This window comes from Sus scrofa, chromosome 5 (genome assembly GCF_054392235.1).
Source record: "Sus scrofa isolate SSC_HxYL_T2T_F1_AM1 chromosome 5, Sscrofa_HxYL_maternal_Yorkshire_Landrace_v2.0, whole genome shotgun sequence".
In the NCBI taxonomy this organism is placed as follows: domain Eukaryota; kingdom Metazoa; phylum Chordata; class Mammalia; order Artiodactyla; family Suidae; genus Sus; species Sus scrofa.
Window position 1 is genome coordinate 74,676,939 of NC_139387.1, and position 13,264 is coordinate 74,690,202.

The 13,264-nt window shown below is 39.4% G+C and overlaps 1 protein-coding gene across 5 annotated transcripts in view; it reads right to left on the minus strand.

The window, feature by feature from the left end:
* KDM5A (lysine demethylase 5A) overlaps positions 1-13,264 on the minus strand; it is an 87,778-nt gene that overhangs the window by 61,975 nt on the left and 12,539 nt on the right. For all 5 annotated transcript variants that reach the window (XR_014803979.1, XM_021092486.2, XM_084956960.1 and 2 more), the window contains exons 4-6: positions 11,488-11,658; positions 9,108-9,242; positions 1,340-1,445 (exon numbers count right to left, since the gene is read on the minus strand). Coding sequence is in view for 2 of the 5 variants with exons in the window: in XM_021092486.2 (XP_020948145.1) it covers positions 1,340-1,445; positions 9,108-9,242; positions 11,488-11,658 (412 nt within the window). In the remaining 3 variants the exon portion in view is untranslated. The remainder of the gene's footprint in view (positions 1-1,339; positions 1,446-9,107; positions 9,243-11,487; positions 11,659-13,264) is intronic.

Here is a 13,264-nt window from a genome sequence, read left to right on the forward strand (position 1 = left end):
CAGTGACAGCTCCAACCAAGCTCCAAGGAGCTTACCTACTAACTGTACACTGCCTATATATAATACTTATCAGGAACCAATTTGAGACTAGTTTTAAGCCAGAATTTGGCTTAGAATAATCATCACAGAGGGCCTCAGATGCCACGTCAGTGATTGTGGCTTATCCTGAAAGTAGTGCGAAGTCGTCATTAAATTGTTTTTTGTTTGTTTGTTTGTTTTGTTTCTATTTTTTTTTTTTTTTTGTCTTTTTGCTATTTCTTGGGCCGCCCCTGCGGCACGTGGAGGTTTCCCAGGCTAGGGGTCGAATCGGAGCCATAGCCACCAGCCTACGCCAGAGCCACAGCAACACAGGATCCGAGCCGTGTCTGCAACCTACACCACAGCTCACGGCAACGCCGGATCGTTAACCCACTGAGCAAGGGCAGGGACCGAACCCGCAACCTCATGGTTCCTAGTCGGATTGGTTAACCATTGCGCCATGACGGGAACTCCCCAAACACAGTATTTTTTAAACTAGGTTTTAGAACTGACACGTACACAGAACAGTGAAATGATCTTTGCATTAGCAATTTTAACAGAAAGTTTCTAATGTGCTGAGAGGATTGAGTATTCTTCAAAGACTAAATGAAGTGTCATAACCTAGCAAGGCAATTACAGAAAAATGTCAAAATTACAGTTAGACTATAAGTCATTAGTTCTTCTCCCCAGTATATTGATACTAAAGGTCAGACACAGAATCCTCTACATCTTTTTGTAAGATTTTTATTCTTTTCTATTATAGTTGTTTTACAGTGTTGTGTCAATTTCTGCTATACACCAAAGTGACCCAGCCATATACATATGAAGGAGATATATATATATATATATATATATATATATATACACACACACATACATATAGTTCTTTTTCTCAGATTATCCTTCACCATGTTCCATCACAAGAGACTAGATACAGTTCCCTGTGCTATGACAGCAGATCTCATTGCTTATTCTACCTATTTTTAAATTTAAAAGTAATAAGCTTTAGAGCACCACGTGAGGACCATTAATTTTGCCATTTCTCATAAACTAGCCTGTACAAACTACAATTTCTATGTCACATATCAGACATAGAGAAGGAAATTTTCTCTTCCAAAATATTATAAAAATTCAACATAATATGGTTCCTCAAATCTTAGGATTATCTGCCATTAAAAATACATTTGCCTAGGAACCACGATGCAAGTTTACAATTCTAAAGAAAACCACAAAGCAGACTAAAATTCAAGTATCATTTGAATCTGCTTAGAACCACACTGTTGTACCTTATTTCTTTTCAAGCCAAAATAACATATTTTACCTTCTTTATCTTTTACTCCCATTGCCAGGCTTACAACCTTGGGCCCAGCCCCAAAAATTCGAAGTTTCTTCAGTTCCGTGTTTCTATTCACTTCTCCAGATTCTGACTAAAATATAAACAAATAAAACTGACATTAGTCTAATTACTTTGATTCATAAATTTATTTTCTTACCCAGGAAGTTTCAAGACCCAATTTGAAAAAAGGAAAAAATTAGTTGAATTCTTGTCTCTAAATCCACTTGCTGCCTCACAACAGCTGAATGGCAACCAAAGCACTACGCAACGCCCAGATTCCTTTCCTCAAAAAAAAACCTACCTTTCATAAAAGCATAGTTGTCAATTAGGTTCTAGCCAGACACAGATACTACTGGTAACTATGGTACAATACTGGTAATAATGCAATAGAAATCCTCACTTCTAACTTGCTAATGGACAGTCATCTTTGATTAGAGGACAATTATGCCCATCCCAGAAGATGAACAATGACTGTCCTAAGCCAATCAGACCAATGCCATTTCTCTGGGTTAATGAGGACCTAACCAGAGGTGAGAATGTTATCTAGTCAATGAGACATAGGAAGGTCTACTGGAAATCCCTGCAGAAGACTTTCATCTTCTAATAAAAGAGTAATAAGCCAGAGAGTTCCTGTTGTGGCTCAGCAGGTTAGGGACCTGACACTCTCTCCCTGAGGATGCATGTTGATCCCTGGCTCACTCAGTGAGTTAAGGATCTGGTGTTGTCAAATGCTGCAGTGTAGGTTGTGGATACGGCTCAAATCCAGTGTTGCTGTGGCTGATGTGTAGGCCTGCAGCTGCAACTCCAATTCAACCCCTAGCCTGGGAACTTTTGGTACAATACTGGTAATAATGCAATAGGTGCATTATTACCGCAGGTGCAGCACTAAAAAAGAAAATAAAACATGGTTTGTTTTATTCTTATTCTTTTTTTTGTCTTTTTTTTTTTGTCTTTTTGTTGTTGTTGTTGTTGTTGTTGCTATCTCTTGGGCCGCTCCCGCGGCATATGGAGGTTCCCAGGCTAGGGGTTGAATCGGAGCTGTAGCCACCGGCCTACGCCAGAGCCACAGCAACGCGGGATCCGAGCCGAGTCTGCAACCTACACCACAGCTCACGGCAACGCCGGATCGTTAACCCACTGAGCAAGGGCAGGGACTGAACCCGCAACCTCATGGTTCCTAGTCGGATTCGTTAACCACTGCGCCACAACGGGAACTCCTGTTTTATTCTTATTCTTATTGACTAAGTGTGTGTGTGCATATATATATACATATTTATATATACTTTTTTTTTTTTTTTTTTGGTCTTTTTGCCTTTTCTAGGGCCACTCCAGCAGCATATGGAGGTTCCCAGGCTAGGGGTCGAATCGGAGCTGTAGCTGCCGGCAGGTGCAGGTGCAGCACTAAAAAAAAAAAAAAAGAAGAGTAAGCCCTTTTGTCCCAATCTCCTTCCCAATGCCAGGAGAGTCAGTCTGGTGAATGCACAGTGCTGGACTCTGCAGCAGCCATACTGCAATCAAGAGGAGATTTATCACCCATTCACTGAAGAAAGCAAGGCAGAAAGATGGAAAAAGCCTGGACCCTTGATGACAATGTGAAGTTGCTGAACCACCCCTTCCAGAACCACTTATCTCTGAAACTCCAAAGTAGAAAATGTATCCTTATATGAAAACTGTGTTATCAACGTTTAAGCTACTGTCATTTGCCACTCTAAAACTTGAAGAAGACAGCTTCCTGATAGACACAGGTGCTACACTGTGAATTTAGATAATCTCTGAATGCAGACTGATAACCAAGATTTACTTAAAATATACTTAGGAATTCTCGTCGTGGCACAGTGGTTAACAAATCTGACTAGGAACCATGAGGTTGCTGGTTCGATCCCTGGCCTTGCTCAGTGGGTTAAGGATCCAGCGTTGCTGTGAGCTGTGGTGTAGGTCGCAGACGCGGCTCAGATCCCGAGTTGCTGTGGCTGTGGTGTAGGCCGGCGGCTACAGCTCCGATTCGACCCCTAGCCTGGGAACCTCCATATGCCACTGGAGTCGCCTTAGAAAAGGCAAAAAGGGAGTTCCCGTTGTGGCGCAGTGGTTAACGAATCCGACTAGGAACCATGAGGTTGCGGGTTCGGTCCCTGCCCTTGCTCAGTGGGTTAACGATCCGGCGTTGCCGTGAGCTGTGGTGTAGGTTGCAGACTCGGCTCGGATCCCGCGTTGCTGTGGCTCTGGCGTAGGCCGGTGGCTACAGCTCCGATTCAACCCCTAGCCTGGGAACCTCCATATGCCGCGGGAGCGGCCCAAGAGATAAGATAGCAACAACAACAACAACAAAAAGACAAAAGACAAAAAAAAAAAAAAAAAAAAAAAGAAAAGGCAAAAAGACCAAAAAAAAAAAAAAAGTATATATAAATACACACATATATACACACACACACACACACTCTTAGTCAATAAGAATAAGAATAAAACAAACCAGAATAAAATATAGACTACTTGATAAGTCTCTAGCTATGTAACAACCGACACACATGTGCAGCCTGGACTACTAAAAAAATCATGTAAGAACCAAACAAACCAAAAAGGCACTTCAAAATTTATCTTTAAGCTTTGGGGAGTTCTCATTGTGGCTCAGTGGTAACAAACCCAACTAATATCCATGAGGATGAGGGTTCAATCCCTGGCCTTGCTCAGTGGATCAAGGATCAAGCATTGCCATAAGCTGTAGCGTAGGTCATAAGGCACGGCTCAGATCTGTGGCTGTGACTGTGGTGTAGGCCAGTAGCTGCAGCTCTGATTAGACCCTTAGCCTGGGTGTGACCTTAAAAAGACACCCCACAAAACTCTGGTAGACTGATTTGGTTCTACTAAATAATCTCTACAGTTCAAAAATAAACATAACACTCATATTCTTTACCACTATTAAAGCAGCGTATGTTGGAGTTCCCGTTGCGGCTCAGTGGTTAGCAAATCCGACTAGGAACCATGAGGTTGCGGGTTCCATCCCTGGCCTCGCTCACTGGGTTGAGGATCCAGCATTGCCGTGAGCTGTGGTGTAGGTTGCAGACATGGCTCAGATATGGCATTGCTGTGGCTGTGGCTGGCGGCTACAGCTGCAATTGGATCCCTAGCCTGGGAACCTCCATATGCTGTGGGTACGGCCCTAGAAAAGACAAAAAGACAAAAAAAAAAAAGCAGCATATGTAATAATAAAAGCTAATTATAGTGAGTATACAGTATGTGCCATATCAAAGTACTTTAATCAATTAATCTTTCCAGCAACCTTTTCAGATAGACAACAAAGTCCAAAAAATAGAAATAATATAATGACATTTTCTGATCTTATTGGAATAAAACTAAAAATAACAAAATCAAAAATCAAAAGACCCTCCCACCTGAAATTTTTAATCTCTCTCTATATATCATGTATATACTATATATCAGAATCTCGGGTACAAAGGAAGAATTAAATCACAGGAAACTTGTAGTCTTAAACATAGCAATCAAAACAAAAGAACAGAAATAAGTAAATCAAGTTCCTAATACAAAATGCTGGGAAAACAACTAGCACATAAACCAAAAGAACTTTGTAATGCTGGATTAGAACTGGAATTATAAGTATGAGCCAAAAATAGAAAATCATAATTTTCTTAAATTGTTTTCCCAGCCCTGACCACAAGAAGGGTCTATAAGCAACAATATCCTGGTAGGAACAAGCACACTGTGCTCAAATCTTGGTTTCTAAATACCATTCTTCCTAAATGAGACAGGATTCCTTGGAGAAACAGTTGATTCCACATCTAAGGCAGGGCAAGAAGACAATGAGGCTTTTTGTGCTAGAAAGTATATGCTCAAAAACTGAAGCAAATGTGTCAAAAGAACATATGAGCTGCTTGAAGGGGCTACCATTAGCCCACTTCAGGAATTTTCAATTATCAAAAAGGAATAAAAAGTAGTAAGACATTTAATCAATCATGTTGGAGTTCCCACTGTGGCACAACAGGATTGGCAGCCTCTTGGGAGTGCTGAGACACAGGTTCAATTCTGGACACAGTGGATTAAGGATCTGGCATTGACGAAGCTGTAGCTTAGGTCTCAACCAAGGCTCGGATCTGATCCCTGGCCAGGGAACTCCATGTGCTGTGGGGCGCTAAAAAAAAAAAAAAATCATGCTCTATCTACAGTGATACTAAAAAGGTCAGTCATGGTTCAACAGGTATGTACATTCATTAAAATTCATCAAACTGTACACTTAAGACATACACATTTCACTGTATGAAAAATACATAAGGAAAGTATTCTTATTTTTATTTTATTGATTTTTAGGGCCATACCCACAGCATACGTAAGTTCCCAGACTAGGGGTCAAATCAGAGCTGCAGCTGCTGGCCTATGCCATAGCCACTTTAACACAGAATCCAAGCCGAGTCTGCAACCTACACCACAGCTCACAGCAATGCCAGATGTCCAACCCACTGAGCAAGGGCAGGGACAGAACCCGCATCTTCGAGGACACTAGTCAGATTTGTTTCTGCTGTACCACAACAGGAACTCCTAGAAAGAGTTCTTTAAAGAAAAATGCAACCTAATAAACACAGAAGTGACAGAGCCAAAAAAAATCACCCAGTTTGCAAACACCCATATAGTTAACTAAGGCAAGGATCATCAATGAATGTTAAAACTATTGGGTGAGACATAATGCTTTACAGTTTACTCTGATTACTTTTACTACAAAGAGAAGGGTACTTTATAATGAGGAAATCTGGCTCAAACTTAATGTCACTAGTAATGGGACATAACTGTATTATAGGCTTTATTCAAATATATAAATGTGTTAAGGGTTTGGTGATTCTTGAGATAAACAGCAATTCCAGCTTTCAAGGAATTCATTCTAGAAAGTCACAAATGAAAAAAAAAAAAAGTATGGCAAATGATATGACAGAGCCAGGAGAGGGGAGTAGGAAACTTTCCTAATTCCTGTCTTATTTGAGAGACTGTTCGATGGCTACATTTGTCTTTGTCATCAAGCTAGAAAATATATATATTAAAAAAAAAAAAGATCTGGAAAAGGTGGTAATGTTTCAGAAGTACTGAGTTTAGCATACCTGTGCTGTGGCCACCAAGGCGAAACACACACATGCACGCACACACAAAATCCCTGGGGAACAAGAAAGAAGCATGGATGTCAAGACATCTTGAGGAGTCCTGAGAGAGAGGTAGTCAAGTGAAATCACAGGCAGAAGAGATAGCTGGGGTGAGTGAAGATAGGAAAGGACTGAAAGTATCATGTAAAGCAAGGAGGAAGAGGTAAAGATTACTGAGGAGTGGTCAGGGGGAGGAGAAGAAAACCGGAAGAGAGGTGTCACAGAAGCCAAAGAAAAATCGAGTTAATCAATCTCAAGGAAAAGAAATAACAAGATCAGAGATGAAGTGGGATAAGAAATGAAAACAGGTCCTCAGCATTTGACAATTACTAACTCAGTGGTAATTTGAACAATGCGGTTTCAGTGAAACTAGCTCAAAGCCAGATTACGGAGTATAAGACTAAAACAGATACTGAGGAAATGAGACAATACACACAATTTATCAAGAAACTTCTTCATAAAACGAGACAAGGAGTAAGCAACTATCTAGGAAGAGATTCTTCTGTTCTTAAAGCCAAAAAGGATGGAAGTGGAAAGATTACCCTTAGAGAAGAAGTTATACTTTACCTACAGAGACAGACAGAGATTAAGAATGAATACCAAGGAGTTTCCCAGTGGCCTAGCAGGTAAGGATTCAGCATTGTCACTGCTGTGGCACAGGTTTAATCTCTGGCCCAGGAACTTCCACATGCCACAGGCATGGCCAAAAAAAAAAAAGAAGTATGAATACCAAACAGTTTTGTGTATGGGGCAAGAGGTTGAAGTTCTACCAGAAAGCCTTTACTTTCTTTCCAAAACAGAAGACTAGCAATGAAGCAGACTTGGCAATGTTAATTAAAGACAAACTGTGAAGTGAAGAAATTCTTAATTCCAAGTCCTAAAATGGTTCTAATTACTACCTAATATTAACCAGTCTGACTACAGTGACAATTATTACAACGGGTAAAAGCATTCTATGTTGTCCCTATTCCGTTTTTGTTTTTTTGCTGCACCTGTGGCACATGGAAGTTCCCAACCTAGGGATCAAATTCACACCATAGCTATAGCCAGGGACACAGCAAAGACAATGATGGATCCTTAACCCACTACACCACCAGGGAAGTCCTGTGATCCATACTGCTTATATAAAGAAAAGCAATTAGAAATAAGACTTTTTTATGGTTTCAGAAGGAACATCAAAAGAGATTTCATCACAAGCTGGCAACTGATTAGACAGACAGGGTCACCTGGGCAACCCTTTAAAGTTGAGTCATTATATCAGAGACACTAGTCCTTAAAAGGGTTTCATGTCTTGAAACAGAATCATCACTAAATAACCAAAGACAATCAAAAGTTCTGAGATCAACCAAGACAATGAAAATCACTTATCAACTAAATCAGAGTTAAGTAATTTTAAAGGGAGCTATCATTTTCCAACGAATTTCCATTATATTCATATTCCCCATCCAAGACACCTACCTTTCTGCTTTCAAAGTACCTAAGAAGCTAAATTATTACTCAGGAAGTTATTTAGTAAGCATAAACTTTAAACAAGGAAAGCAGACATGGCACAAAAAAGACACATCCCCTGAGCTCTGGAAAGCAAGATGAAGTATCAGTGGCCTGCCTCTCCAGGGACAAGACTCCTCACAGCCCCAGATCCAGTATCTGTTGTTAATGCTGAACCCACTTTCAATGGGAAGCATTTCCATTCTTAAATACTTAGGATCCAGGAGTTCCTGTCATGGCTCAGCAGTAACGAACCCAACTAGTATGCATAAGGACACAGATTCAATCCCTGTCCTTACTCAGTGGGTTAAGGATCCAGCCTTGCCGTGAGCTGTGGTGTAGGTCTCAGACGCAACTTGGATCCCACATTGCTATGACTGTGGTACAGGCTGGCAGCTACAGCTGCGATCCAACCCCTAGCCTGGGAACTTCCATATGCCACAGGTGCAGCCCTAAAAATACATTAAAAAAAAAAAAAAAATTGGGAATTCAGTTAAATTGCTATTCCAGATCACCTATGTGTTCACTTAAATTAACCATATCTCAAAGTTCTAAGAGCACCTCGCTGCCCTAGCCTACAGACTTATCTTTACTAAAACCCTTTAAAAATACAACTTTGAGGACCAGAAAGGAAAGGGGAGGTGAGAGGGCAGACAAAAGGAAATTTTTTCTTCTGATGCATTCATTAGGCTTTAAAATTATTTTGGGTTACAAGAACACTACAGAAATTACATTGGAATGGTACAGACACTAAGAAACTTATACTCTCATTTTTAAAGGAATGTTGAGTGAAAAATAAAACCACTCTTTCCTACTCTTCTCACTTACACTAACCATGAAAATAAAATACAGTAGAATTTATCAGTCTATGAAATTAGCCCTACAGTATTCAGAGTCCCTCTCTGATTTGTCATCCCTGTCAAAACTATTCAAAATTAACAAAGAACTCCCTAAATCAAATCAGACTGAATTTTACAATTTCCTCCCCATTCACCTCAAAGGTAAATGAAAAAGTAAGTCTCAAGTTTTAAAGAACAGCATGTGAATGACCCCCCTCATAATCAGATTGACAGTTCTGCACAGTTAACACACTAGAAATTCCTGTCAAAATGGCTCATGGAAACTAGTACCTGAGATTTGACACGTCTTGTTCTCTTCGGCAGAATGTTCGTTCTTGTGCCCGATTCTGGGGAAGTTTGGACATCAGTTCCAAGAACCTCAGGCTCCACTTTTTCCTTAAGATCTAAATTAGGCATTTGTACACCCTAAAGAATCAAGAGCACAGGAAGAAGACATATTCAATGATCAGAAATCAGACTTGGGAATCAGGAGAAAAATAATAAATTTCTAAGAAAAATCTAAAACTACATGAAACCAGATACAATTCCCCCACCAATCTGATCTACAGATTCAAGACAATTCCTATCAAAATCCTAGTAGGTGTTTGTTGTAGATATTGAGAAGTGGATCCTAAAATTTATGTGGTAATGAAAACTGTTTGGAAATTTTGAAAAAAAGAACAAATTTTGAAAAAAAGAACAAATATATTACACTACCAAATAGCAAAACTTACTATAAAGCTGTGGTATTCAAGACTGCATGGTATTGGTATTAGGGTAAACATACAGACCAGAAAATAAAACACACTAGAAATGAACCCATATATTTACAGTCAACTGATTTTCAACAAAGGTGCCAAGGTAAGTCAATGGGAAAGGGGCAGTCTTTTAAACAAATGACATTGGAAAAACTGAATATTCATTCATATACCCCTTCCCAGCTGCCCCAAAACAGACTTAGACCTCTACCTCATACTATACACAAAAAAAATAACTCAAAATGGGTCACAGACCTAAACATAAAAGCTAAAACTATAAAACTTCTAAATGAGAACAAGAAAACCTTGTTGCCTTGAGTTAGGAAAAGATTTCTTAGATATGACAACAGAGGCACAAACCACAAAAGTGGGGAAATCAATAAACTATTCTTTAAATAAACACCATTATAAAAATGAAAAGACAAACCACAGACTAGGAGAAAATATTTATAAAATCATACATCTGATAAAGGACTTATATTCAAAATATATAGTGAATTCTTAAAACAAGTATAAGATGACAAACAACCCAATAAAAAAAGATCTGAGCAGACACTTCATCAAGGAAGATATACAAATGACTAATATGCACATGAAAAGATGCACAACACCATTAGTCATTAGAGAAATAAAAATTAAAACCACAATGAGATATCACTACACACCCACTAAAATGGCTGTAAGCAAAAGAACTGACAATACCAAGTGCTGGCAAAGATGTGGAGAAACTGGAAGCCTCTACAGTACTGGTGGGAATGTAAAATGGTTCAGCCACTTTGGAAAACAGTTTGGCAGTTTCTTAAAAAGTTAAACATAAACTTACCATATAACCCAGCAATTCCACTCCTAGGTATCTACCCAAGAGAAATGAAAACATATGTCTACACAAAGACTGGTACATGGATATTCACAGCATTATTCATAACATCCATAAACTGGAAACAAACCAACTGTCCATCAACTGATAAATGAATAAACAAATGTGGTATATCCATACAACAGAATATTATTCAGCCATATAAAGGAATGAAGCACTAACACTAAAATCTGGATGAACATTAAAAACATTAGCCTAAATGAAAGAAGTCATACACAAAATCATACTGTATGATTCCCTCTATGTGAAAGTTCTAGAAAAGGCAAAACTATAGAGCCAGAAAGCAGATCAGGAGTTCTCCAGGTTTAAGGGTAGGAGCAAAAACCAAACACACACAAAGGAACTTTTGAGGCTGATAGAAGGGTTCTAAAACTGGACTGTGGCAACTGCTGTGTAAAGGTATAATTTATTAAAGCTGACTGTGTACCTACAATAAGTGAATTCTTTGATATGTACATTATACCTCAATAAAGCTAAAAAAAAAAAAATACATGAAATCAGGGAGTTCTCATAGTGGCGCAGCAGAACGAATCTGACTAGGAACCATGAGGTTGTGGGTTCGATCCCTGGCCTCGCTCAGTGGGTTAAGGATCTGGTGTTGCCGTGAGCTGTGGTGTAGGTTGCAGACACAGCTCAGATCTCAGGTTGCTGTGGCTGTGATGTAGGCCGGCAGCTGTAGCTTGGATTAGACCCCTAGCCTGGGAACCTCCACGTGCTTCCAGTGCGGCCCTAAAAAGCAAAAAAACACAAAAAAACAAACATGAAACTCTTTTTCAAAGCGTTTAAGTCATGTCTAAGTTTAAACATTTTAAATAAATAAGAAAACATTCTTCATCCCCCTTAGCCTTCATCTTGTAAACCACCAAAAATAGCTGTTATTTTTAATCAACATTTTACTACCTGAATTTTGGAACCTACAGAAACCTTTTTCAACTTGCTATGCACAGCCAACTGCTAACTTATAATGGGGAAGAGTCTAAAGTTGATACTTGGCAGAATGGACTTATCCACTCCCAAGGAAAATGATGCATCTCACCATAAGGCTGACACCAGACTGGAAAAGTTCATATGGGTAGAGAATTCTTTCATAATGTGACTTCAAAAGAGACCCAGTTCCTTTTCCTGGCAGATATCCCAAGCGGCTACCCACTTTAGACCATTTCTTCTCTTTGGTGACCATTTCAAAACCACCTTTGCTGGCAACAATCTGAAAAAGAAGGTAAAAATTATTTAGGGAAAGAGGTACGTTCATGTATTCTGACTCTATATCTTGTCTACTAAATGGAAAATCACTCTGGGCCTAGATTTCAAATTTCCTTTCAACAAATATTAAAAAAAACTGAAACTCATTAACATTTAAAGTATGGAATAGAGACAGTAATTTTTGGAACTTTGAAAGTCCTACTATTTATTATTTAATTAATGTTACTATTTCTACCTTTAATTAACCAGCATTCAAAAACATTTAATGAATTTCTACATTATGCACCTTGAGAAAACTGAACACATATATGCACTCTACATCCACAGGGAATTCAAAATATAAATAAAAGTTAAAAAAAGACCAAGAACAGACATGAGAATAAATGTTACATAGTAACATGAACATAAATCCTGATACTAGAAAATATACCAATTAACTTATACAACTTAACAAAAATGTCAAGCAATAATGGACTCAAAATATTTTGAAAAAGAGGCTGTAACTTTTCAAAAAGAAAAATATTTTAGGGAGTTTCCATTGTGGCGCAGCAGAAATGAATCCAACTGGTATCCACAAAGATGCGGGTTTGATCTCTACCCTCCCTCAGTGGGCCATGGATCCCGAGCTGTGGTGTAGGTTGCAGATGTGGCTTGGACCCTGCATTGCTGTGGCTGTGGTGTAGGCCAGCAGTTGTAGCTCCAATTCAACCCCCAGCCTGGGAACTTCCATATGTCATGGGTACAGCCCTAAAAAGCAAAAAAAGTAAAAATAAATAAATAAAACATGAAAAGCAGCAGGATGAAATAAGTGCTACATCAGTGTAAGCTGTATTATAAATGTCTACATTCATGGGCAAGTGGGGAGCAGTATACGTGCTCTAAATAAGTGAAGGACACATTTTCTACTCCTGTGCTCTAGGGTTTTATTGTAGCAGAGATAAAACTACAGCCAAAGCAAAATTCTCCTCTAGTGAAATATACGAAAGCTTGGTAGAAACAAGTATGTTCACGTGCCCTAGAGAAGAACACATCTCCGATTCTTTACTCTCTTCTCACAGCCTCAGAGAATCTGCCCCTGATACTAAGAGCCAACAAGGGAAAAATTATGTAGAGAAAAAAAATTATTTTTCAAATTCTATACTGAGAAGAAGACAGGTAGAGGGCTGTCTGGAAGCAACCAGATGAGTAAGAATGCCTTTCATTCATGGCTTCCCAGAGTTTCTACACTGTCAGCTACTGTGCTAGATGCTGGAGGTACAGCTGCAAATAAAATAAAGACCTCTTCCCTGCTGAAGCTTACATCCTAGTAGGAAAATAAATATAACGTCAATTTTGAAGTGATAAATCCTGTGGAAGAAATTTAAAAGAGTAGTTAAAAGCCTTCCAGGAGTTCCTGTCGTGGCGCAGTGGTTAACGAATCTGACTAGGAACCATGAGGTTGCGGGTTCGATCCCTGGCCTCGCTCAGTGGGTTAAGGATCCGGCGATGCCATGAGTTGTGGTGTAGGTTGCAGATGTGGCTCGGATCCTGCATTGCTGTGGCTCTGGCGTAGGCCGGTGGCTATGGCTCCGATTGGACCCCTAGCCTGGGAACCTCCATATGCCGTGAAA